A 23,980-nucleotide genomic window follows, 5' to 3' on the forward strand; every position below is an offset into this window, starting at 1 on the left:
TCTCTGATCCTAAAGCTTTGAAACTAGAATTCAATTGCAAAAAAGAAGTAAACAAACCCACAAAAATGTGGACATTAAACAACATCTAAAAAATGAATGGGTCAAAGAAGAAATAAAAGCAGAGATCAAAAGATATATATATAGACAAACAAAAATGACAATACAACATATCAGAATCTCTGGGATGCAGCAAAAGTAGTTATAAGAGGGAAGTTCATATCACTACAGGCCTATATGAACAAACAAGAGAGCGCCCAAGTAAACAACTTAACATCACATCTTAAGGAACTAGAAAAAGAAGAACAAAGGCAACCCAAAACCAGCAGAAGAAAGGAAATAATAAAAATCAAAGCAGAAATAAATGAAATAGAGAACAGAAAAACTATAGGAAAAAATCAATAAAACAAAGAGCTGGTTCTATGTAAAGAGCAACAAAATTGACAATCCCTTGGCAAGATTCACTAAGGAAAAAAGAAAAAGGACTCATATAAACAAAATCCAAAATGAAAGAGGAGAAATCACCACAGATATTATAGATATACAAAGAATTATCATAGAATACTATGAAAAACTATATGCTACCAAATTTAATAATCTAGAGGAAATGGATACATTTCTAAAACAATACAATCTTCCTAGATTGAGTCATGAAGAAGTAGAAAGCCTAAACAGATCCATAAGCAGGGAGGAAAGAGAAACAACTATCAAAAAACCCTCAAAAAATAAGTCAAGGGCCAGACGGCTATACTAGTGAATTCTATCAAACATTCAAAGATTGGGTTCCTATTCTACTCAAAGTCTTCCAAAAAATTGAAGAAGAGGCAATACTTCCAAACACATTTTATGAGGCCAACATAACCCTCATGCCAAAACCTGGCAAGGACAACATAAAAGAAAACTACAGACCAATATCTCTAATGAATACAGATGCTAAAATCCTAAACAAAATACTAGCAAATTGAATACAACACATTAAAAAAATAATTCATCATGATCAAGTGGGATTTATCCCTGAATCACAAGGATGGTTCAACATACATAAAACAGTTAATGTAATACACCATATCAACAAAACAAAAAACAAAAACCATATGATCCTATCAATAGATGCAGGAAAGGCATTATCCAACATCATTTTATGTTTAAAACTCTTAAAAAAATGGATATAGAAGGAAAAAATCTCAACATATTAAAGGCCATTTATGACAGACCATCAGCTAACATCATATTAAATGGCAAAAAGCTGAAAACTTTTTTTCTAAAATCAGGAACAAGACAAGGCTGCCCACTCTCTCCACTCTTATTCAATGTAGTGCTGAAAGTTCTAGCCAGAACAATCACACAAGAGAAAGAAATAAAAGCTTCACTTTTTATAGATGATATGATCCTGTGTATAGAAAACCCCAATGACTCCACTGAAAAACTAGTAGAAACAATAAACCAATACAGTAGAGTTGCAGGACACAAATTAATATACGGAAGTCTATTGCCTTCCTATATGCCAACAATGAAACTTCAGAAAATGAACTTAAAAAAAAAATCCCTTTTACAGTTGCAACAGAAAAAATAAAATACCTAGGGATAAACATAACAAAGAATGTAAAGGACCTATATAGTGAAAACTACAACACATAGTTAAGGGAAATCGAAAAAGATACAATGAAATGGAAAAATATTTCTTGTTCTTGGATAGGAAGTATAAATACAGTCAAAATGACCATATTACCAAAGCGATATACAAAATTAATGCAATTCCCATCAAAATTCCAATGTCATTTCTTAAAGAAATGGAACAAAAAATTATCAGGTTTATGTGGAACTATAAAAAACCATGAATAGCCAAAGTAATCCTAAGAAAAAAGAACGAAGCTGGGGGTATTACAATACCTGACTTCAAATTATATCATAGAGCCATGATAATCAAAACAGCATGGTATTGACAGAAGAACAGACACTCAGACCAATGGAACAGAATAGATAGCCCAGAAATAAAACCACATATATATGATCAAATTATCTTTGATAAAGGAGCCAAAAACACACAATGGAGAAAAGAAAGCCTCTTCAATAAATGGTGCTGGGAAAACTGGAAAGCCACGTGCAAAAGAATGAAACTCGACTACAGTTTGTCCCCTTATAATAAAATTAATTCAAAATGGATCAAAGACCTAAATATAAGACCTGAAACAAATTACATAGAAGAAAACATAGGTACTAAGCTCATGGACCTTGGCCATAAAGAGCACTTTATGAATTTGACTCCAAAGGCAAGGGAAGTGAAGGCAAAGATAAATGAAATCAACCACATCAGACTAAGAAGCTTTGGCTCAGCAAGAGAAACTGACAACAAAACAGACAGATAGCCAACTAAATGGGAGATGATATTTTCAAACAACAACACAGATAAGGGCCTAATATCCAAAATATACAAAGAACTCATAAAACTCAACAACAAAGAAGCAAACAAGCCAATATAAAATGGGAAGAGGATATGAACAGACACTTCTTTCAGGAAGAAATACAAACGGCCAAAAGATATATGAAAAGATGCTCATCTTCACTAGCTATTAGAGAAATGCAAATCAAAACTACAATGAGATACCACCTCACACCTGTTAGATTAGCTATTATGAACAAGACAGGTAATAACAAGTGTTGGAGAGGCTGTGGAGAAAAAGGAACCCTCATTCACTGTTGGTGGGAATGTAAAGTAGTACAACCATTATGGAAGAAAGTATGGTGGTTCCTCAAAAAATTAAGAATAGAACTACCATATGACCCAGCAATCCCTCTGAGTATATACCCCCAATACTCAAAAACATTAGTACGTAAAGACACATGCAGCCCCATGTTCATTGCAGCATTGTTCACAGTGGCCAAGACATGGAAACAACCAAAAAGCCTTTCAATAGATGACTAAATAAAGTAGATGTGGTACATATACACTATGGAATACTACTCAGCCATAAGAAATGATGACATAGGGTTATTTACAACAACATGGATGGACCTTGATAACATTATACTGAGTGAAATAAGTAAATCAGAAAAAGTAAGGACTGTATGATTCCATACATAGTTGGGACACAAATTTGAGACTCATGGACATGGATAGGAATACAGTGGTTATCAGGGGGAAGGGAAGGGAGGAGAGGGAAAAGGTGGGAGGGGAGGGGCATAAAGAAAACCAAATGAAAGGTGACGGAGGACAATTTGACTTTGGCTGATGGGTATACAACATAATCAAATGTCAAAATATCCTGGAGATGTTTTATCTGAATCTATGTACTCTAATTGATCAATGTCACCCCATTAAAATTAATTGTCTAAATAAAATTTTAAAAAATTTAAAAATGAAATAAAATAGAATTGGTGGCAATTGGACATCCTATTTGCCTTTCAGCTCTCAGAAAGCTGAAGTTAATGATTGACCATTGTTAGACCCATATTAACCAGCCATTGAAAGTGATGTTGTAAAATATTTAATGACATGGAAAATATTCACAATGTATTGTTGAGTAAAATGGGAAAGTTATAAAATAGGAAATAATGTTTGATACCATTTGGGGGGAAATATGTTCACAAATAGCAGAAGTCCTGGAGAGGGTCAGTAGTTATCTTTGGGTGGTAGAATTTTGAGTGATTTTTATTTTCTTTACTTTCCCACATTTCTGAATTACCTACAATAAACATATGTTGCTTTTTAATAGAAAAAGAAAAGAAACAAAATGGTACTTCAGACTGATTTCTTTAACTGTGAAGTGCAAAAAGAAACCCTAGAGCACATCAGGCAATGGGCCATACTACGTTTATAAACTCTCCCCTTCACCATCAGTGGCCCCTGGGAGGTCTAAGAGCAAATCCTGTGCGCAGCTGCACTGTGACTGTAGGCAGCCATCAGAAGTCATATGGTGGAGGCCCAGGATAGCAGGGAGGGTGTTACACACACAGCAGGAACTGTGTGCAGGGCGTGCTCTGACACAGTGTTTGCTCCCCTCCCAATATGTGTCCCTTCTCTGCTTCAGGCCCTCCAGCCTCTTCCTATGTCCTGTGCCCCATTTGTCTAGGGGAGCTGAGGTACACAAGTCACTGACTTGTCAGTGCTCACACAGTAAGAGAAATGGGGTTGGGAGGAGACAGTAACAGAAGCCATAAATTGTTAGCCACCAAATTAGTTTTCAGCCCCACTCAGCTAATCTCAGGGAAGGTGAGCACTTGCCCTTGGCAAAGAAGCTGTCCTGTATCCCGCTGTCCTGCTTTGGCTCCATCACTTGCATAGCCTGCTTCAGCATGTCCCAGGTATGCCCTGTACGTTTGGTATGTTCCTTCTTTCTGGAGAAGCCAAAATAAAGCAAGGTCAGAATTTGCATATAACAACTAAGGGATGCCAAAAACAGCTTGTTGGTCTTCTGTGTCTTGCTATGAGCCCTGGTCCTTTTGGTGCATGAAACCAAACAAAGCAAGAAGTCAAGTCGAAGGCCAGACCCTGCCCCCAGGATCATGAGGGTTTCTTCTCCCACACCTGTATCCCAGGGTAAAGCCTCTCCACCTCACAGGCCTAGGGCGAGGGCCAGATGCTCATGCTGGACTCCCATGAAACGTCTCTTGTTGTTCCCAGTCACTGGACACCCTGTCCTGGGGTTCCCTTGGGTACAGTTGGTCTCCTCTGTTTCAGAGGAACCAGCAGGATATCCCTTGTCCCTGCTGTGGTTCTGGTGCCTCGTTCCCATACTCAAGGTCCTCTCCATCTTGGCCCTAGCCTCGTGGGCCAGCAGAGGCTTCCCATCTCCCTGAACTATGCCCCAGACTTCTCCAGACCCATCTAGGGCCCCTGTTTTTCTTCACTCCCCTCCTGTGGTTATGTCCCAAGTTCCGCTCTTAATATGGATCTCACTATTGAGAAACGAATCTTGATACATAAAAACAAGCTTTTGAAATTATTGTGCTAAAAAAAAAAAGTTTTTCTCCTACAAAGGAGCCTGTCTTGCTCTGGACTTTAACCAATCATGTTCAAAATGCAAAGGTAAGCAAGGTCCTTTTTATTCCAGTCTAGTGTTCAGTCTCTCTCAAACAATGGGTGTAACAATTGGAGGGTGCAAGGCTGCAGGGAAAGAAAAACACAACATCTTAACCACTCAAAATATTTCCCATTTCAGGATAGTCACAAATTGCAAACACTCTGGCTAGAGTTCTACACTTACAAATATACCTTTTTTCTATTAATAATCATAAGCTAAGGATAAATGGACTTTTATTAGAAATCTACCAATCATAATGGGCACACAACGTAAATAGTTCAAATGATATAGAGATGTTCACCTGAAACCTGTGTACTCTTATTGATCAATGTCACCTCATTAAATTAAATTTAAAAATTAAAATTAAGAAGAAGAAAAAAGAAATCAACCAATCAAGCATTTACTTCTAACTTTTTTATGTGACATAGAGCTATGCCCTTCTCCTAGAAAAAGGTGTCTATGAACTATTTCACATTCTGTTTCAGACACGCATTGATTGACTACCTGGAACCAATCTATAGGGTACAGTTTAAAACCTGTAATATCCATGATTTGCTCTAAGTTAGCAAAACTGCTTGCAGGAAAGATTTCATCGTCACTTGCATGTCTGAAACATTTATGGTAAAGTGGGGTGGAAGCAGGCTGAGAATGGACCAACCAAGTCCAGGGCCAAGGCACACAGGATTTCTTGTAAAAGGTCTCTTGTAAATGGGAGTTCTAGACCACCACACAAGCCATCTTTCCCAGCATGGAATGAATAGAAGTTGCTCAGTCTGCTAGTGGGTAACTACAACTTGCCTTCACCGCATGAACTGTGTTAATTCTTTGGAAATATAGGTTCCACTTAATCCCTCTTCTAATTCCCTCCAAAATCTTAAGTCATATAAAAAACAAGTGCTTTAACACTCAGGGCCTTGAAACTATTCGCTAGCAAACTTTCATGGACTCTCCTTTATATGTGTGTGGTGTGTAGAATTATAAAATGTCTACACTGCCTAACAGAGGTTCTGGAAGTAGGTTCTGATGAAGCACAGTGCTATCCCCGAGTTTTTGCTAATTGGCTTCAAAGTCCCGTGGTAACATTTGAGTGACCTGGGACGGGAAAGGGACACCATCCTGCATCCTGTGTGCCCTCTGAGAGCTGCCACACACTGCTGTGCCTGTGTCCCTTCTTCTTCCAGCCTATTTATTTTCTGATCATACACCCAAAGGGAATAAGTGAATTTAAAAACAGCCAGGTCCCTTTTAAGTCAGTCTAATAAAAGATGTTCTGTTTGTTGTTGGTCTGCTTTTTAGGCTGAGCCTGCGTCCTCGAACAAGTGGCAGCTGGATAAATGGCTAAACAAAGTTAATCCTCACAAACCTCCTATTCTGATCCAGAATGAGAGCCACAGCCTGGAGCGCAGTCAGTACTACACTCCTGGGAAGGACCAAGTGCAGGACTGCGCCAAGCTCCCTGAGGGCTGCCAAGCCGGCCTGAGAGAGAAGGACAGCAAGAGCATCTGCAAGGAAGAGCAGAGGCCAAGGACTGCTAACAAGGCCCCGGGGACTAAGGGGGTAAAGCAGAAGTCCCCGCCCGCAGCTGTGGCCGTGACTGCAGCTGCCCCACCGCCAACGGTCCCCAGTGTGCCCCCCGAGAGCGCCCCTGTACCCACGCGGAGGTCTGCCAGCAAAAAGCCCCCGAGACGCACTGAGAGGACCTCGGCCTGCGAGAGCGCTAACTGCCAGCGGCCGGAGGAGCCGGCGGATGCGCTGGGGACAAGCGCAGCGGTCCCGCCGGAGCCCACCAAAGCCAGGCCCTGTGGCAATAGCAGGACAAGCCACCGCAAGGAGCTGCGCGCCTCAGTCACCTGCGAGAAGCGCCGTACGCGGGGACTGAGCAGGATTGTCCCCAAGTCCAAAGAGTTCATCGAGACAGAGTCGTCCTCTTCATCCTCCTCCTCGGACTCGGACCTGGAGTCAGAGCAGGAGGAGTACCCTCTGGCCAAAGCGCAGACTACAGCCACAGCCTCCTCTGCCAGTGACCAGAGGCTCAAGGAGGCTACCAGCAGCATCAGCAGTGGCGGTGGCCCCCGCGCCAACGTAGGCTCTATCAACGCCAGGACCACCAGTGACATCGCCAAGGAGCTGGAGGAGCAGTTCTACACACTGGTCCCCTTCGGCCGCAATGAACTTCTCTCCCCCCTGAAGGACAGTGATGAGGTCAGGTCTCTGTGGGTCAAAATTGACCTGACCCTCCTGTCCAGAATCCCAGAACACTTGCCCCAGGACCCTGGAGTCTTAAGCACTCCTGTGGCCAAGGACACTGAGAGCATACCTCCAAGCCACCCGTCAGACACACCCTCAGAGAAGGCTTTGCCAAAATCTAAGAGGAAACGCAAGGTAAGGCTTGGGGATGAGGGACAGGCAGGGAAGGAGGGTTGTCCCTTAACTTGTGGCTGAGATGACAGCACAAGTAGGCTGCTGATCCAAAACGTGAGGTGGCAGACCTGTGTGTCCTTGCTCAACAGACATTTATGTAGCACTTCACACGTGTCAGATATTGCAGTAGCTGGTTGACATACATTAACTCAGTTAAACCTTAAAACCACGCAGTGCAGGGCATGCCATTATTATTCCCGTTTTTAGCTCTGAATAACTAAGCCCTGTCCCACTGCATGTTGAAGAAGGCCTACAGTAAATCTTTATCAAGTGGCTGCTGGGCAGGCTGGAAGAGGTAGAAAAGCTGAAGGTGTGGTGAATTGTTGGAAGAGATGTGTTGATATCAACAGATGTTATTGTTTCCTAAGAAGCCAACAAAATTTAAGGCTGTGCCTGGAGCAAAGCATGAAGACTGAAGTGCCTAATACCAGACGACAGCTTCAGAGCCAACATCTGTTGTTTCCAGTCATGTAGATCAAGGAGCTTGGTGGTGGAGAGGGGGTGGGAACAGGGTCTTAAGGACGGAGAACATTTGAGTACAGTCATGTGCCCCTTAATGACTAGGGTTTGTTCTGAGAAATACATTGTTAGTGATTCTATTCTTGTTCAGTCCTCCTATAGTGCAGTTACACAAACCTAGATGGTCTACTACACACCTGGGCTGTATGGGATAGCCTGTGGCGCCTAGGCTCAAAGCTTGCATGGCAGTTACTGTGCAAGACAAACATGGCATTATCAAGCATGAGGGAAAATTCCATCAGAGAGGCAGACATGAGATGTGTGAGGCTGCTGCTAACATAAAATGGCATGCTGTTTTACCAAAAACTTGGTTTAATAAGTAGAAAGAGTGCACTCTAAAATAACAATGAAAAGTATAGTAAATCTGTAAATCAGGAACAGTCATTTATCATTATCAAGTATTTGTACTGTACATAATTGTAGGTGCTTTCATACGACTAGCAGCACAGTAGGTCTGTTTGCACCAGCATCACCACAAACACAGGACTAATGCATTGTGGGTGATGCCAGAGCCACTACAGCATCACTAAGCAACAGGAATGTGTCAGCTCCATTGCAGTCTGATGGGACCACCATCCTATATGCAGTCCGTCACTGACTATGACGCTGTATGTGGCATGGGACCGTAATCAGAGGGTCAGGGATGAAGTGACACCAAAAGAGGGGAAAGGTAAACAGGGAAGCATGGGAGTGAGAAAGACAGTTCAGGTACAGGAGAGCTGGAAGCACATCTGAAAGCAGACCAGATGTTTTTGAAGATTGTTGAGCAGGGGAGTAACCTAGCCATAAATTACAGCCAATGTGGAAGGCTTTTGTCCCTTCTATTTCTGTATCTTCAAAAGTAACTTGGACCACAGTGAAAAACACAACAGATGACAAACCAGAGATTTCAGTAATCATGGATAGTTCTAAAGTTAGGACAAAATCATTAACAGCAGTTAGTTTTTAACACGTATGTATGTCCTTGTGAGGTATGCTGTTCTAAGCACTTGTACGTATTAAATCATTTAGTCCTCATAACTTTATGAAGCAAATATTATTGTCATGCCCATTTTACAGATGAGGAAACTGAGGCCTAAGAGCCTAAAGGGACTTGCCCCAGGTTCACTAAGTAGAGGCAGAGCCAGGAATGGGCCCAGGCTGTCTTGCTCAGGGTCTCCCAATAAGAAGTCAGCCTCATGTCTGTGTAGTACTTTCCCACAAGACCCCTGTTCAGAAGGGCTTGGGCTTCAGTTAATGCTTGTAGTTGCCATCTTCAAATTCTTCATTTTATTTTTTAATTTGTGTTTTGTAAGTGAAGCCTAATGGGACAATAGAGCATAAGCAGGGCCATGTGGAACTTTGACCCACCTAAAATCCCAAATGTTTTTTTAGGACATGTTTTCCCTGCCCTTTGGCCCCTTTATACTTCTGGCGCTTCCAGGGACTAGGCTGCTGCCCTGGGCATCCAGGGGCCAAGGGACAGGCAGAGTGAGGGTCGGGTCAGGATGGGCATCTCACCCAATCACAGTCCAGGGACTGAGCCCGGAAAGGAAACTGCAATCCCCTGAGGGTTGCCTGTTTGCCTTGGGTTAGGGGATGGGCCACAGAAAGGGGAAATACCCGACTTGACTTCCCTTCCCCTCCACAGGTGGTCCCACAACTGGCAGGCACTGGAAACCCTCTGCTTGTGGACCCAGTCAGCAGGACAGGACTCCTGGCCCCTTGAGTGTCTACACTCACCACCCCTCCCCCAAGTATGCCAACCCCTCAACGAGCACAATATAAAATATCCAACAAACATCACAATGGCAGAACACGAGAGATACCTTGAGAGACAAGAAATGTTTTATGTATTAGTACTTTATATGTTACTCTATACCAGGAGTTGGAAACCTTTTTGGCTGAGAGAGCCATGCCACATATTTTAAAATGTAATTCCATGAGAGCCATACAACAACCCTTGTACATTACGCATTATCCAATAAAAATTTGGTGTTTTCCCAGAAGACAGCTGTGATTGGCTCCAGCCACCCACAACCATGAACATGAGCTGTAGGAAATGAATGGATTGTGATACATGAGAATGTTTTATATTTTTAATGTTATTATTTTTATTAAAGATTTGTCTGTGAGCCAGATGCAGCCATCAAAAGAGCCACATCTGGCTCACGAGCCATAGGTTCCCGACCCCTGCTCTATTTGCTTTAAAAAAAAAAAATTGCAGTATAATTGACACAACATCATATTAGTTTCTGGTATACAGTGTAATGATTCTGTATTTATGTATATTGCAAAATGATTACCACAATAAGTCCAATTAACATTCATCATCATACATAATTACAAATTACATTGCTCCTGATGAGAACTTTCAAGATCTAATCTCCTATCTACTTTCAAATATGCAAAACAGTATTATCAACTATAGTCACTATGCTATATATGACATCCCAGGTCTTATTTATTATGTAACTGGAAGTTTGTACCCTTTGACCCCCTTCACCTATTTTTCCCACTCTTCCCTCAAACCTTCCCAAGCCCCTAGACAACTTCCATTCTGTTCTCTATATACATAAGCTTGAGGTTTTATTTGTGTTTTATGTTTGTTTTTAGATTCCACATAAAAGTGAAATCATACAGCATTTATGTTTTCCTGTCTGACGTATTTCACTTAGTATAATGCCCTCAAGTTCTACCTTCATTGTTGCAAATGGCAATATTTTATTCTTTTTTATGCCTGAATAATATTTCGTTGTTTGTACATATGTGTTTATATATATATAATTTTCTTCATTCATTCATTGATGGATATGTAGGTTGTTATTTCCATATCTTGGCTATTGTAAATAATGCTGCAATGAACATTGGATACATGTATCTCTTTAGAGTTAGTATAATATTTTCATTTTCTTCAGATGAATACCCAGAAGTAGAATTGCTACATCATATGGTAGTTCTAGTTTTAAGTTTTGAGGAACCTCCATACTGTTTTTCATAGTGGCTGCACCAATTTACATTCCCACTAACAATGGAGGAGGATTCCCTTTTTTCCCAATTCTCGCCAACACTTGGTATTTCTTATCTCTTGTTAGAGAGCCATTCTGACAAGTGTGAGGTGGTATTTCATTGTATTGGGATTTAGGGATCTTTTCCTGCTTTTTGAACAAGGGGCCCAACATTTTCATTTTCTGCTGAACCAGCAAATTATGCCGTCATTCCTGGAGTCCTAGGTCACCTTAATCTGGTGACCTTACCTTTTCTTTAGTTGACTCCCTGGGTTTGTAAAATGGTGACATCTTTGCCAAGGGCATTGGTCAAGTTCAAACAATATAATTTAATAGTAAGGGTTAGCTCACTACTTCCCTACTTCTCTTTCTTCCTATTTTCCTCTGGATTTCCTGCCTTCTTCATTACTTTTGGATTGATTTATCCATCCATCCCCAGGTGATTAATCAGTCAATTGATCACCTGGGGATGGATGAATAAATGGATAGGCTAATGGAAAGAGAGAGACAGAGAGAAAAGAGAGAAAGAGAGATATATCAACATATAAGAACTATACAGAGCTAAAAGTTGATAAATATAGATAGGAACTACAGATAGCTATATAGGTATACATAGCTAAGAGAGAGATGTGCAGCCTAACCAGGCAGTGGCGCAGTGGATAGAGCGTCGGACTGGGATGCGGAAGGACCCAGGTTCGAGATCCCGAGGTCTCCAGCTTGAGCGCGGGCTCATCTGGTTTGAGCAAGGCTCACCAGCTTGGACCCAAGGTCGCTGGCTTAAGCAAGGGGTTACTCGATCTGCTGAAGGCCCACAGTCAAGGCACATGAGAAAGCAATCAATGAACAACTAAGGTGTCACAATGAAAAACTGATAATTGATGCTTCTCATCTTTCTCCGTTCCTGTCTGTCTGTCCCTGTCTATCCCTCTCTCTGACTCTCTCTCTGTCTCTGTAAAAACAAGAGAGAGAGAGAGAGAGAGAGAGAGAGAGAGAGATGTGCAGAAAGAAGTATATATAAATTCCACAATGTTCTATATTTAAATAATTTTATTATTTATGTCCTTTTTAAATTTTAACTTATTAAAAACTTCATGTATGCCAACCCTGACACCCAGCCCATAAAATCCAATGAATCATCATTAAACACAGACACAGAGAAGTGAAAGAACATTTTCTTGTCACTCTTTGCTCAGCATCTGGGGTGTTAAGACCCCAAAACTGGGTGCAGGAAATGGGACACTAGAGCGCTTGGCTGTCAAGGTGCAGAATCTGGCCCTGCTGGAGGCCTGGCACCAAGGCCTGGGATCAGAGCTTCAGTTTGGGCCCTCCTTAGGGATCCTGTTCCAGTGTGAGTCTTTGGGATCCTTGTGAGAATCCCAGTTAGCGAGAAAAGGTCAAAGTCTTTCTATCTTTGGTGCCAGTGCTTGGCATCTGGAAAACACTGCCGAGAGCCCTGCATACACCATAACTGTGTTCCTGCTGTCTCACCAAACACAGAACTTTGTAAAGTGCATTGGCATCGCACCCTCATACATGTCTGAACTTAAACACAATCATGGAAAATAGAAATTAATTAAAGTACTGTTTTATAAAGAGGTACTTTAAGAGTTCAAAGATGTCATGGGAGAGTCGCTGTTAACTAGAATTAAGGCACCAAGAGGTAACAACCTTTGCTTGAAATTCATAAAATCCATGAATTCATAAAAGCCAGAGACAAACTTCAAGCTGTCTCTGTCCTCATGGCATTAAGCCAGAATAGGTTGTTATACCTTGTTTGGAGACCAAGAAATGCCCAAATGAGAGTCGTCAAAGCTGGCTAAATCCGGTCTGTGGCTGGCAGAGTAGCTTTCATCATTCACAATGTTTAGGCCTGCGTTTTTATCGTGATGCCATGCTTTTCCTCTCACTGAACTATCAATAGTAAAACTGACAGATCTCATCCTTATTTGTTGAGGAACCAACTGGGAACCTAGACCAGGGCCAAGCATGCTGCGACCACATTGCTGCTCAGGATGCTTCACAAAGAGGCTGAGTGAGCTGGTCTCCCGAAAGGCCATTCATTCTCTTTGGAAGTCAGTGACAGTGGCTCATTACGATCCCTTAAAATCAAAGCTGATTGGTTTTGCTTGTTTCCATGCAGTGTGACAATGAAGACGACTACAGGGAGATCAAGAAGATGCAGGGAGAGAAGGAAAGCTCTTCACGACTAGCCGCCTCTGCCAACAACGCTATGTCTGCCAATCATTGCAACATGAACATCAACAGGTTTGTGTGTTCCCTAGAAGGTAGAGGTGAGCTGGAGGGATCTCTGGGTCTGAAAGTCAGGTGCCGCATTGGGGGAGAGTCAGAGCTTTTAATGACTGTTCTGGTCTGGGTCTGCAGACTTGCTCTCCTTGGTTAACCTAAGGCAAACAATTACGTCTGGGTGTGTGCCTCGTGTCACAGCTCCAGGTGTGTGTACTTCTTTGTAACAAAAGACCGGTAACTCATTCCACACAGTTCTGCACTCCCAAAGACACACCTTTTCCTCTGAAAACTTAGTAACTAAATTTTTAAACAGTGTTTTTCAACCAGTGTGCCGTGGCACACTAGTGTGCCGTGAGACATGGTCAGGTGTGAGTATAAATACATTTAGAAACTATATTATTAACTATATGTATAATATGTACTGTGTTAGAGTGTCATTTTGGTAGGTGGTGTGCCCCAGGATTTTGTAAATGTAAAAAATGTGCCGCAGCTCAGAAAAGGTTGAAAATCACTGTAATTTAAACTATTATTTGAATTGCAACTAAACCCATAGAACATGAAGCTTATTACATGGATGGAGAAATAGAAACTTTGAGCAGAATTTTCACATGAGGCACCTGAAGCTCTTGGATACAGACTAAAATGGTGCTGTTAGACAGGATCTGTGTCTCCAAGGTGAAATGGCCACCTAGTGATTCCTCTGAAACAGTTCCAGATGGACCTAAATTGCAGTGAATCCCCTCTGTGACAAATGTCTTTCTAGCAAGGCAAGGTCCCAGATATTTATCATAAGTGAGCAGCTTCTCATCAGTCATAGAAGCTCTTTCCATTTAGGGACACTGCAGCTCAGAAATCACTTTTCCTTTGCTAAGACACTCCTCACTCTGCCTGATGTGCACAGAGAATTTTTAAGGGGAGATTAATGCTTCAGCACAACACATAAAAATGTAAACTGAAAGGTTAGGAAAAGATGTAGAGCAGCACTAAAACTTGGAGAGAAAATTGGAGAGCAAGAACATGTGAACCGGGGCTGCTTGCAGTGTTAGAATCACCTTGGGAAGGGAAGCGAGGGTCCTTGGAGGGAGAGCTGCACATGAAGCTGACCTTGTTCACAAACTCTGTGCAGGTGGACAGTATCCCAAGTATTGGGAAAATGAATAGAAAAAATGTGGTTCCAAATGGTCTTTCAAATGTGTGGTACAGTTATATATTCACTTCTCTGTGTATTCAGTAATCTTTCTAGCAAATCTGGTAACCACCATGATTTCTAAGTAGCGATGATAATAAACAGTATTCAAGATGCCCAATTTCAATGAGAGGTTAATTAAAATGAGGATGTTACTTTCTTCCATCCAAGTTCACGGCTCACAGGTTATGTACACTCTTGCCTGGCAGAGCCGGCTCCCTCTGGTGGTTTTGTGTTAAGTAACGAGACAATGCATATGAGAGTGCTTTGAGCACTTTCTAGGAAAGGTGATCTGTGTACTTCTGGATTTGTGATGGCTGCTGTCAAGTTATACCCATGTGATAAGACAACCCCCTTATATGAAGTGATCACCCATCCCGAAAAGAGATACAAAGAAAGTTTCTTTGGTTAACTTGACTGTATAAACTTATAATGATGAAAAAAAATAATCATATGTGCATAACAACATTGAATATAATAATTTAGTATTCTGTGAACATTTATAATCACATATACATAGCCCTGGTCAGATTGCCTAGTTGGTTGGAGCGTCATCCTGATATGCAGGAGTTGTGAGTTTGATCCCCAAAATACATACAGTAATAGGTCAATAGTTCTGTCTCTCTCTTTCTAGAAAATCAATTAAAATATTTTTTTAATTTTAAAACATTAAAATAACATATAGGTAAAATAACAGAGACTTAGAAGTTTTTTCACTCATGTGTCAAGAGACAATTCTATTTAAACTGTTCATATCTGTCTTCAGTATCAGCGCCTTCCTCATCACCGAGGCAGCTCCCCAGGGCGCCTCTGTTTATTTCTGGGTTGTCAGATGTCTATCACTACAGTTCTATCCCTAAACATGTCTTTTTGCATAATCTTGAAAACATTAGCTTTATCATTTGAGGCCTGTGTTTATAATTTCTACACTGTCACAAACAAGGAAATTGCTTATTGAAGTGACTTTAATGGCTTCTAGTGATAGCCAACACATCCAGTTAAAAAGTCATAACTGCAACCTGACCAGTGATGGCACAGTGGATAGAGCATCGACCTGGGACGCTGAGGTCTCAGGTTCAAAACCCCAAGGTCACCAGCTTGAGCACAGGGTTGCCTGCTTGTGTGCAGATAATCAACATAATCCCATGGTCACTGGCTTGAAGCTCAAGATTGCTGGCTGGCTTGAGCCCATGGTCACTGCCTTGAGCAAGGAGTCACTGGATTGGCTCAAACACTGTCACTGGTCAAGGCACGTATGAAAACCAATCAATGAACAACTAAAGTGTCACAACTACCAGGTGATGCTTCTCATCTCTCTTCCTTCCTGTCACTCTCTCGAAAAATAAAAATTAAAAATGACTCCCCTTTCTGATGGGTAATTTTGGGGGAGAGTCTATAGACAATAGTTTTGAAGCTAAAATAAGGAGCTAAGAATCTGAAATTTTAATTTCTGATGAGTTTTCTATTCTGTGTTATTTTGATTAATGCCTGGTTAGCTCAGAAACCTCACAATTAAACTTGTTTCTTGCTTTGCAGGTTATTCTGTGATTCTTTTATTCTGCATATAACAATTAGTATAAGATCAGGTGTTAGCAAAAGCCCTTTTAGAAGTGAAGAACATGTATAACACTTGATTGACTTTCTCATTACTTGCTGCTTACACTTACTAGAACAGGAAGAAGTTTGTTGTGCATTCTGAGATCCTTGGACAAAAAACTTGAGAGATGAAAGTCTTATTAGCCTTAGTTATTTAACTCCAACATTACTCTTCATCCCTTAGGACAAGTAAAGAAACAACGAGTGAAATTTGCTTATTGTTTGTTATGGTCCTAATGCCATAAAATTGTTTCCTGGTATAATATTTCCCCATAAACATCTTCTTACCAGATGGTTTTAAATAGGAGGTTTGGATCATATATAAAACATTGACCTCTTGCTGAGCTGGCTGTGTGACATTCCATTACTGTGATTTTCTTTTTCAGCTTGGCAATACCCATAAATAAAAATGAAAAACTGCTCCGGTCGCCCATCTCACCCCTCTCCGATGTCTCTAAGCACAAATACCCCAGTGAGGACCTGACGTCTTCCAGCAGGTCCAACGGCAGTGGTTTGTTCCCTTCCACCACCTCCAGCAAGAAACTGAAGGCAGAGAACCAGCTGCAGTCTCATGCCGGAGACCTCACGGTACGTTGATGCTCTTGTCCCAATTCAAACTAAAATGAAGCTGAACACACCCCTGTGCTCTGCCTGTCTCTGGCCCAGCACAGTCTGAACATGCTCTTGAGGTTCCAGAAGGGATCCCTAAGGCTGCTCTGGGAAGGCCTGGCCAGGGGCTGCCCTCGCCTCGCCAAAGGGAGGGCTGCGGAAGAGGAAACCACTGAGGGAACCCCTTCTGCTCTGCTCGGGAAGCCAAGTCTCCCTCATTACAGAACTGTATTTCCCATTCTGAAGGAAATAGCGCCAGAGTAATGCTACCATGGGACAAAGTAAATTGACAGTTTGGGACCAACCCACCTTTCCATTTGAAAAGATTCCTTGCCTCAGGACAGCTAAGCCTGCAATAGAAACCCCAGGCCAGAATGTTGGGGTTCACACTGCAACCTGGGTGACCAGTGTAGCAGCCACAGAGTGGGACCCCCCACCACCATCCCTTTTGCAGTGACTTCCTCAGTTGATTCTAGCACCCTGCACTCCCCTGAGGAACGGCAGGGGGTTGGGGTCCACTGACCTTGGTCACTCCCTTCATCTCTCTGGGCCCTTTGCAAAACAGATCTCATTTGCAAAACAGTGTGGTAAGATTTAAATGAGATGATGTTATCTAAGCCCAACACTACCACGGCCCCCTCTGCCTACCAGCTTGTGGCCTGGGACCAAGCACCCTCTGGGGTTCATTGTTCATTCCAGGACTCCCCACACATGCGCTCAAGTCCCTGTGCCCGTCAGGAGCAGTGGGGAAGGATGAAACGGGAGCCTAGGGCCCTGCCAAGAGAGACGGGTACACAGCACTTACTGCTTTATCCCATGGGGTAATAAGATCAAGTTGGTAGAAGATCTTGCAAGAACCTAAATCTTGTTGTATCATCAGGAAATGCACCCTCATTTGGGAACAATTATCTTTCATTCTAAGCTGCAGAAAGAGTCTGAGAAAACCATATTAGAAAAACCTGAAATAAAAAGCTACCAGTTCAAATTTAAAAACAAAAAATATTTTTCTTTGCTTCTAAATCCTTATATCACAAGCAAAAAATTGTATGCTGTGCAAAAAATTGTAAAAAACATAAAAAATTACAGGCTTGAAATTATTTAGTCACTCTTTCACTGAACGGATGCTCATTGAGCAAGTGCTCCCCGTGCGCCAGGCTCTTTGCCAAGCAGCAGAGAAGCAGTTGTGATCTGAGAAGGTCAGTCCAAGCCTGCGCAGAACCCGAACCAGGGAGAGCGGCGTACAAAAGGGCTAACCACAGGCTGGTTAACAAGGAAAGTCACAGAGCAAAGGCCCTGCAACAGGGAGGCTGGATCCACACAGACAAGCAGTCTGTATTTTGAGAAGCATTTGTATGCGTTCATTTTAATTACTTCAGAAGAATTGATTTGAATTTCATAACCAAAGACAGTTGTTTTATGATCTATGTCTTACACTCACAATGGATGCTTTATAAATATTTGTAACCTCGAGATTTATAATTTCTCAATTTTTTTCACAGATCAGGCATGTTCCTTTTTAAAAACACATTTTAAATAATTTCTAGTCATTCCCTCTGGCTTTTTCTAATCAACTGACAGCAAATGCAAACCAGTCAGGTTGTGATCTGAACAGCTTCTCTTTTATGAGGGACTGTTGGTGACAGCCCATTGTCTCTGCAGGCGTGGTCCCTAGGTCCGCATCACCTGGAGTGTGTTAGAAATGCCCGTTCCCAGGTTCTGCTCCTGGCCGCTGGTGCCTGAGCCGGAGCTGCTGGATATGGGCCTGGCTGTCTGCGTGATAACAGGACCCTGAATGATTCTCATGCAGAGTCAAGCTGGAGAGCCACTGGTTTAGCCAACTGAGAAAAGTCAGGTCAGACTGCTAAGCCCTGAGCCTCCCTCCACAGTAGCTGCTTGAGCTTGGGCCAGTTATTTAACCTTGCCACGCTATAGTTTCTGGATCTGTGAGAGTGGCCACACTAGGACTTCTCTTTTGATGCTGTTCTGAGAATGACATTGGGCAACATGGAGGGTTGGGCAGAGGTAAGTTTACAGTTGAGAGTATGTGAAACAGTGTTTTTCCTTGTATTATTATATATTGGTTATTGTATTATTTTCTAAGTGAACAACTGTGAACTTACTTTTGCCCAGCCTTGTATAAGAAAGCCCTCAGCTTGAGAATTGGAATGCACATATTTCCTTTTCTTTATTTAAACAAAAGCACCATCGATTCTAACATAGACTAAAGAACACCAGGTAGTCTGTATAATAGGTTGCTCCTCCAGCCCCATGGCCAGCTTCTCAAAAACTGGTGTGTTGTTTGTTGTTTAGAAAGCAGCTCATCACAATTCAGAAAACACTCTCCACAAGTCACGGCCACAGACAGAGCCATGGTCTCCAGGCTCCAACAGCCACCGGGACTGCAAGAGGCAGAAACTTGTCTTCGATGACATGTAAGTGTGGACTCTGTTGATATGGGGAGGGATGCTGTGGAATGGACAGTCCACAGGTGGAAGGGGCTATGCCTCTAAATTAGTGTAGCCATTTCTGATACCATGTGGTCAGTTAAATGTTGCCCTCTCAAAGGGAATTGCAGCTTAACTTTGAATGGACCCCTGGGTCCTGGTGGGACTTCTGAACATTAGAATGAACAATGCTAATGGAGTTGTATCCAAGATGTCAGAAAGCTAAGGCAAATGGAATTAATGAGTCTTTTTGCCTAAGCCCCTGTATTTGGAACTGTTGGTGGTTGTATGCTTCCAGAAAAAAGAAGCTTTTTTTTTTTTGTAAATTATAATAAGCAAAGAATAATAGCGATTCCCTCCTGGAAGCTCTTTTCCTCTAACATGCTATATTTTTTATAACAGTATAAACAATTCTTACACAGGAGAAAACACCCTGTCATCCTTCACCCAATCCTAGCACTAAAGCCCAAATATTACTTTCATTCCCAGCATCAAGTTAAAAGGAGAAACAAGAAAAGCAGATGAATAAAAATAAGATCCTAGAATGCTCCTGAGATGCTGGAAATGACAAATGAGAATCGATAGAAAAGATACTGAAAATCATTCAGGCTCTTAGGGAAAAAAAATATGTATCAAGGACAAGCCGGGAAGGCAGGAGATGTGGTTTCAAGAGTTCGGCTTGCTGTCTGTTTCCAGCTTCAGCTGTTCACTGAGCACTGAGAGCATGTGTTTGAAGCCCCACATTAGTCCTGGGTGCAGCAGTGGGTGAGAACGAGGGATCTGCCCTCAGACTAGATTACTTACAGTCCGGCTAAGGGGGACAGACAAAACCACTAATCCCACCCAAAGTCAGAACATTAAACGGTGCTCTATGTCTCCAAGTCCTATCTCCCTTATCATAAAAAATGAGTCATGACATCAGTCTTCCAGGGGTCCTCCTAGGATCCAGCTATGATCTCTCCTAAGGACATTCATCCAAAGAACTGAAAGCACTGTGCAGATGACATGACTGTTCCATCCTCATCTTCCTCTCCTCCGCTTGCCCTGCCCTGATTTCACCAGGGTATAGACAAGGTCTACTCAATACCTCTGTAGACATCTCAGAGAAATGGGAATGAGTTATGGTTTTTGAGGACCACCTGGTCTTCAATAAGCTAACTTGGATGTAGAATTTAGGGGTAGAAAGCCAAGTCCACATTTTTTGTTTCATTTCTTGAACATGTTCCAAGATCATTATGTACAAAAGGTTAAGGGTGGCCCAGGAGGATGTGGGATGTGTGTTTTCTCCTCTCCCAACAGCTGCGGTGGGCACTCAGCCCCATGCATGCTCTCCTCCTGGTCCTCACCACCTGCTCATCCCTCATATTCTCCACTGCCCTAGGTAGCAAGGGTAGTAGCCAGTGTCAGACAAAGCAACTTTCATGGACCAGAGCTTTTTTTTTTTATTTTATTCAATTTATTGGAGTGACATTGCTTAATAAAACTATTATAGGTTTCAAGTGTATAATTCTATAATAGATCATCTGTATATTGCATTATGTGTTCAACACCCAGTCAAGTGTCCCTCCATTGCCATTTATCCCCCATTTTACCCTCTTCTACCTCCCCCACCCCCTTTTCCCTCTGGTAACCAACAAATGTTTGTTCACTTGTTACTTTTAGTTTTATATTCTACGAGTGAAATCATATGGTTATTGACTTTTTCTGTCTGACTTATTTTGCTTAGCATGATATTCTCAAGATCTATGTTGTTGCAAATGGCAATATTTCATCCTTTCTTATGGCTGAGTAGTATTCTACTGTATATATATATATATATATATATATATGTACCACATCTTCTTTATCCAATCTTCTATCAAAGAACATTTTGGTTGTTTTCATTTCCTGGCCACTGTGAATAATGCTTCATTGAGCATAAGGGGTAAATATTTCTTTACGAATAAATGTTTTCAAATTTTTAGATAGATACCCAGAAAAGGGATTGCTGGGTCATATGGTAGCTCTCGTCTTAATTTCTTGAGGAGCCACCATACTTTTTTCTATAATAGAATGGCTGTACCAGCTTACATTCTCACCATCAGTGAATGAGAGGGTTTCTTTTTCTCCACAATCTCTGCAACATTTGTTATTATTTTTCTTGTTAATAGTAACCATTCTAACAGGTGTGAGGTGCTATCTCGTTATGGTTTTGATTTGCATTTTCCTGGTAGCTAGTAAAATTGAACATATTTTTATGTATCTGTTAGCCATTTGTGTGTCTTCTTGGGGGAAGTGTCTGTGCAGGTCCTCTGCCCATTTTTTAATTGGATTGTTGTTGTTATATGAGTTCTTTATATTAATATATTTCGGATGTTAACCCCTTATCAGAGGTGTTGTTTGCAAACATCTTCTCCCATTTGGTTGGTTGCCTCCTTGTTTTGTTTTCAGTTTCTTTTGCTGTGTAGAAGCTTTTTATTTTGATGTAGTCTATTCATTTGTTTTTGCTTGTTTTATCTTCCCTTGCCTTTGAGGTCAAATTCATAAAATCCTAAGACTAAAGTCCATAAATTTTCTTCTGTGTATTTTATTATTCCAGGTCTTGTATTTTGGTCTTTATTTTGAGATCATTTTTATGGATGGTGCAAAAATAGTTTATTCTTTTGCATGTGGCTTTCCAATTTTCCCAGCACCACTTATTGAAGAGGCTTTTTTTCCTCCATTTTGTGGTTTTGGCTCCTTTGTCAAAAATTATTTGCCCGTGTACATGTGGGTTTATTTCTGGGCTCTCAATTCTGTTCCATTGGTCTGTGTGTCTGCTTTTCTGCCAGTGCCATGCTGGTTTAATTATTGTCACTTTATTGTATAATTTGAAGTCAGGGATGGTGATACCTGTGGCTTTGTTCCTTATTCTGAGGATTGCTTCGGCTATTTGGGGTCTTTTGTGGTTCCATACAAATCTGATGAATTTTTGTTCTATTTCTTTAAAAAATGTCATTGGGATTTTGATGGAGATTGCATTAAGAAGGCACAGAGTTGCTGACAGGATCAAAAAAACAAAACCAGCCATATGCTGCCTTCAGGAGACACATCTTGGCTGCAAGGACAAATAAGACTCAAAGTGAAAGGGTGAAAAATGATACTTGAAGCAAATGACACCCTGAGAAAACATATCTGAAAAAATAGATTACATGATAAAAAAGGTAACAAGGGACAGAGATGGACATTTTATAATGATAAAGGGACAATCTACCAAGGCTTTTCTGAAAGAAAGGGTTTATTGAGCCAAATACTAGCCACAGTAGGACCAGGTCCAGGCCCTGGGTGCGTAGTCTACTCCACCAACAATAGAGTTAGTGGAGGAGGCAACATGAATGCCCTCCTGGAGTTGACCCATCCTTTTGTACATGTGTTTCGAGGAAGAAAGATCTAAGTCATTTTGAAAGAATTTACATTAGTTACAGATGGGCAGCAGGAAAAGGTGAAATGGAGACAGTTCTAGGCTGGGTGCACAGTACGTTAAGAAGAAATGTTGACTATTTTTTATCAGTCCGGGCAACAGTCTTGAGAGTTCCTGCATACGCAGGATAAAACAGCATCTTTTGCTCACTACAAAAGTTGACTCGGAGCTCCAGCATCCCTTCAGGAACATGAGCAGGCTGTTGCTAGTTGGCCCACAGCTATTAACTGCTCAACTACTCTTTCTCTCTTTCTCTCCTCCTGTGTTAATTTAATTTAGGACATCTCAGAATTTTTCTCCTCTTATCATTAATTTATTAGGTAAAGTGCATGTAATATGAATACAATCAGTTGGTCAACTACATAAATAATTAGGGTTCAGTGGTGTAAATTGCTCAGGTGAGCTTTAACCGTTTATAAAAACATGAGATTAGAATTGTGTTTAATTACCACAGGAAAATTTGCATTTGAAAGTCATAGTTTAACAACATGATCAAAAACTGAGATAGATTAGACACTGACGTGCCCAAATCATCAAACATTTCTAGCAGATAATGTTAAGGGCATGATAGATAAAAACACACTCAGAAAATGAAAATGCAAGGAACTTTCCAAAGTATGGACGAGAAAGCTAAGTCAGAAACAGTAACAACTAAGTAGTTATACTTTTTTTTAAAATAATTTTATTTCTTTAATGGGGCAACATCAATAAATCAGGATACATATATTCAAAGATAACATGTCCAAGTTATCTTGTCGTTCAATTATGTTGCATACCCATAACCCAAAGTCAGATTGTCCTCTGTCACCTTCTATCTAGTTTTCTTTGTGCCCCTCCCCCTCCCCCTTTCCTTCTCCCTCTCCCCCCTCGCCCCGTAACCACCACACTCTTATCAATGTCTCTTAGTCTCACTTTTATGTCCCACCTACGTATGGAATAATGCAGTTCCTGTTTTTTTCTGATTTACTTATTTCACTTCGTATAATGTTATCAATATCCCACCATTTTGCTGTAAATGATCCAATGTCATCATTTCTTATGGCTGAGTAGTATTCCACAGTGCATATGTGCCACATCTTCTTTATCCAGTCATCTATTGACGGGCTTTTTGGTTGTTTCCATGTCCTGGCCACTGTGAACAATGCTGCAATGAACATGGGGCTGCATGTGTCTTTACGTATCAATGTTTCTGAGTTTTGGGGGTATATACCCAGTAGAGGGATTGCTGGGTCATAAGGTAGTTCTATTTTCAGTTTTTTGAGGAGCCACCATACTTTCTTCCATAATGGTGGTACTATTTTACATTCCCACCAAAGTGTATGAGGGTTCCTTTTTCTCCACAGCCTCTCCAACATTTGCTGTTACCTGTCTTGTTAATAATAGCTAATCGAACAGGTGTGAGGTGGTATCTCATTGCCATTTTGATTTGCATTTCTCTAATAACTAAAGAAGATGAGCATCTTTTCATATATCTGTTGGCCATTTGTATTTCTTCCTGGGAGAAGTGTCTGTTC

The 23,980-nt window shown here is 41.3% G+C and overlaps 1 protein-coding gene across 2 annotated transcripts in view; it reads left to right on the forward strand.

Moving 5' to 3' along the window:
• The window catches only part of AFF3 (ALF transcription elongation factor 3), a 719,747-nt gene that overhangs the window by 653,249 nt on the left and 42,518 nt on the right, over positions 1–23,980 (forward strand). For both annotated transcript variants that reach the window (XM_066267825.1, XM_066267826.1), the window contains 4 exons: positions 6,315–7,400; positions 13,086–13,210; positions 16,361–16,562; positions 18,894–19,015. In XM_066267825.1, coding sequence (XP_066123922.1) covers positions 6,315–7,400; positions 13,086–13,210; positions 16,361–16,562; positions 18,894–19,015 — 1,535 coding nt within the window. The remainder of the gene's footprint in view (positions 1–6,314; positions 7,401–13,085; positions 13,211–16,360; positions 16,563–18,893; positions 19,016–23,980) is intronic.

The sequence above is a fragment of the Saccopteryx bilineata genome, chromosome 3 (genome assembly GCF_036850765.1).
Source record: "Saccopteryx bilineata isolate mSacBil1 chromosome 3, mSacBil1_pri_phased_curated, whole genome shotgun sequence".
Taxonomy (NCBI): Eukaryota; Metazoa; Chordata; class Mammalia; order Chiroptera; family Emballonuridae; genus Saccopteryx; species Saccopteryx bilineata.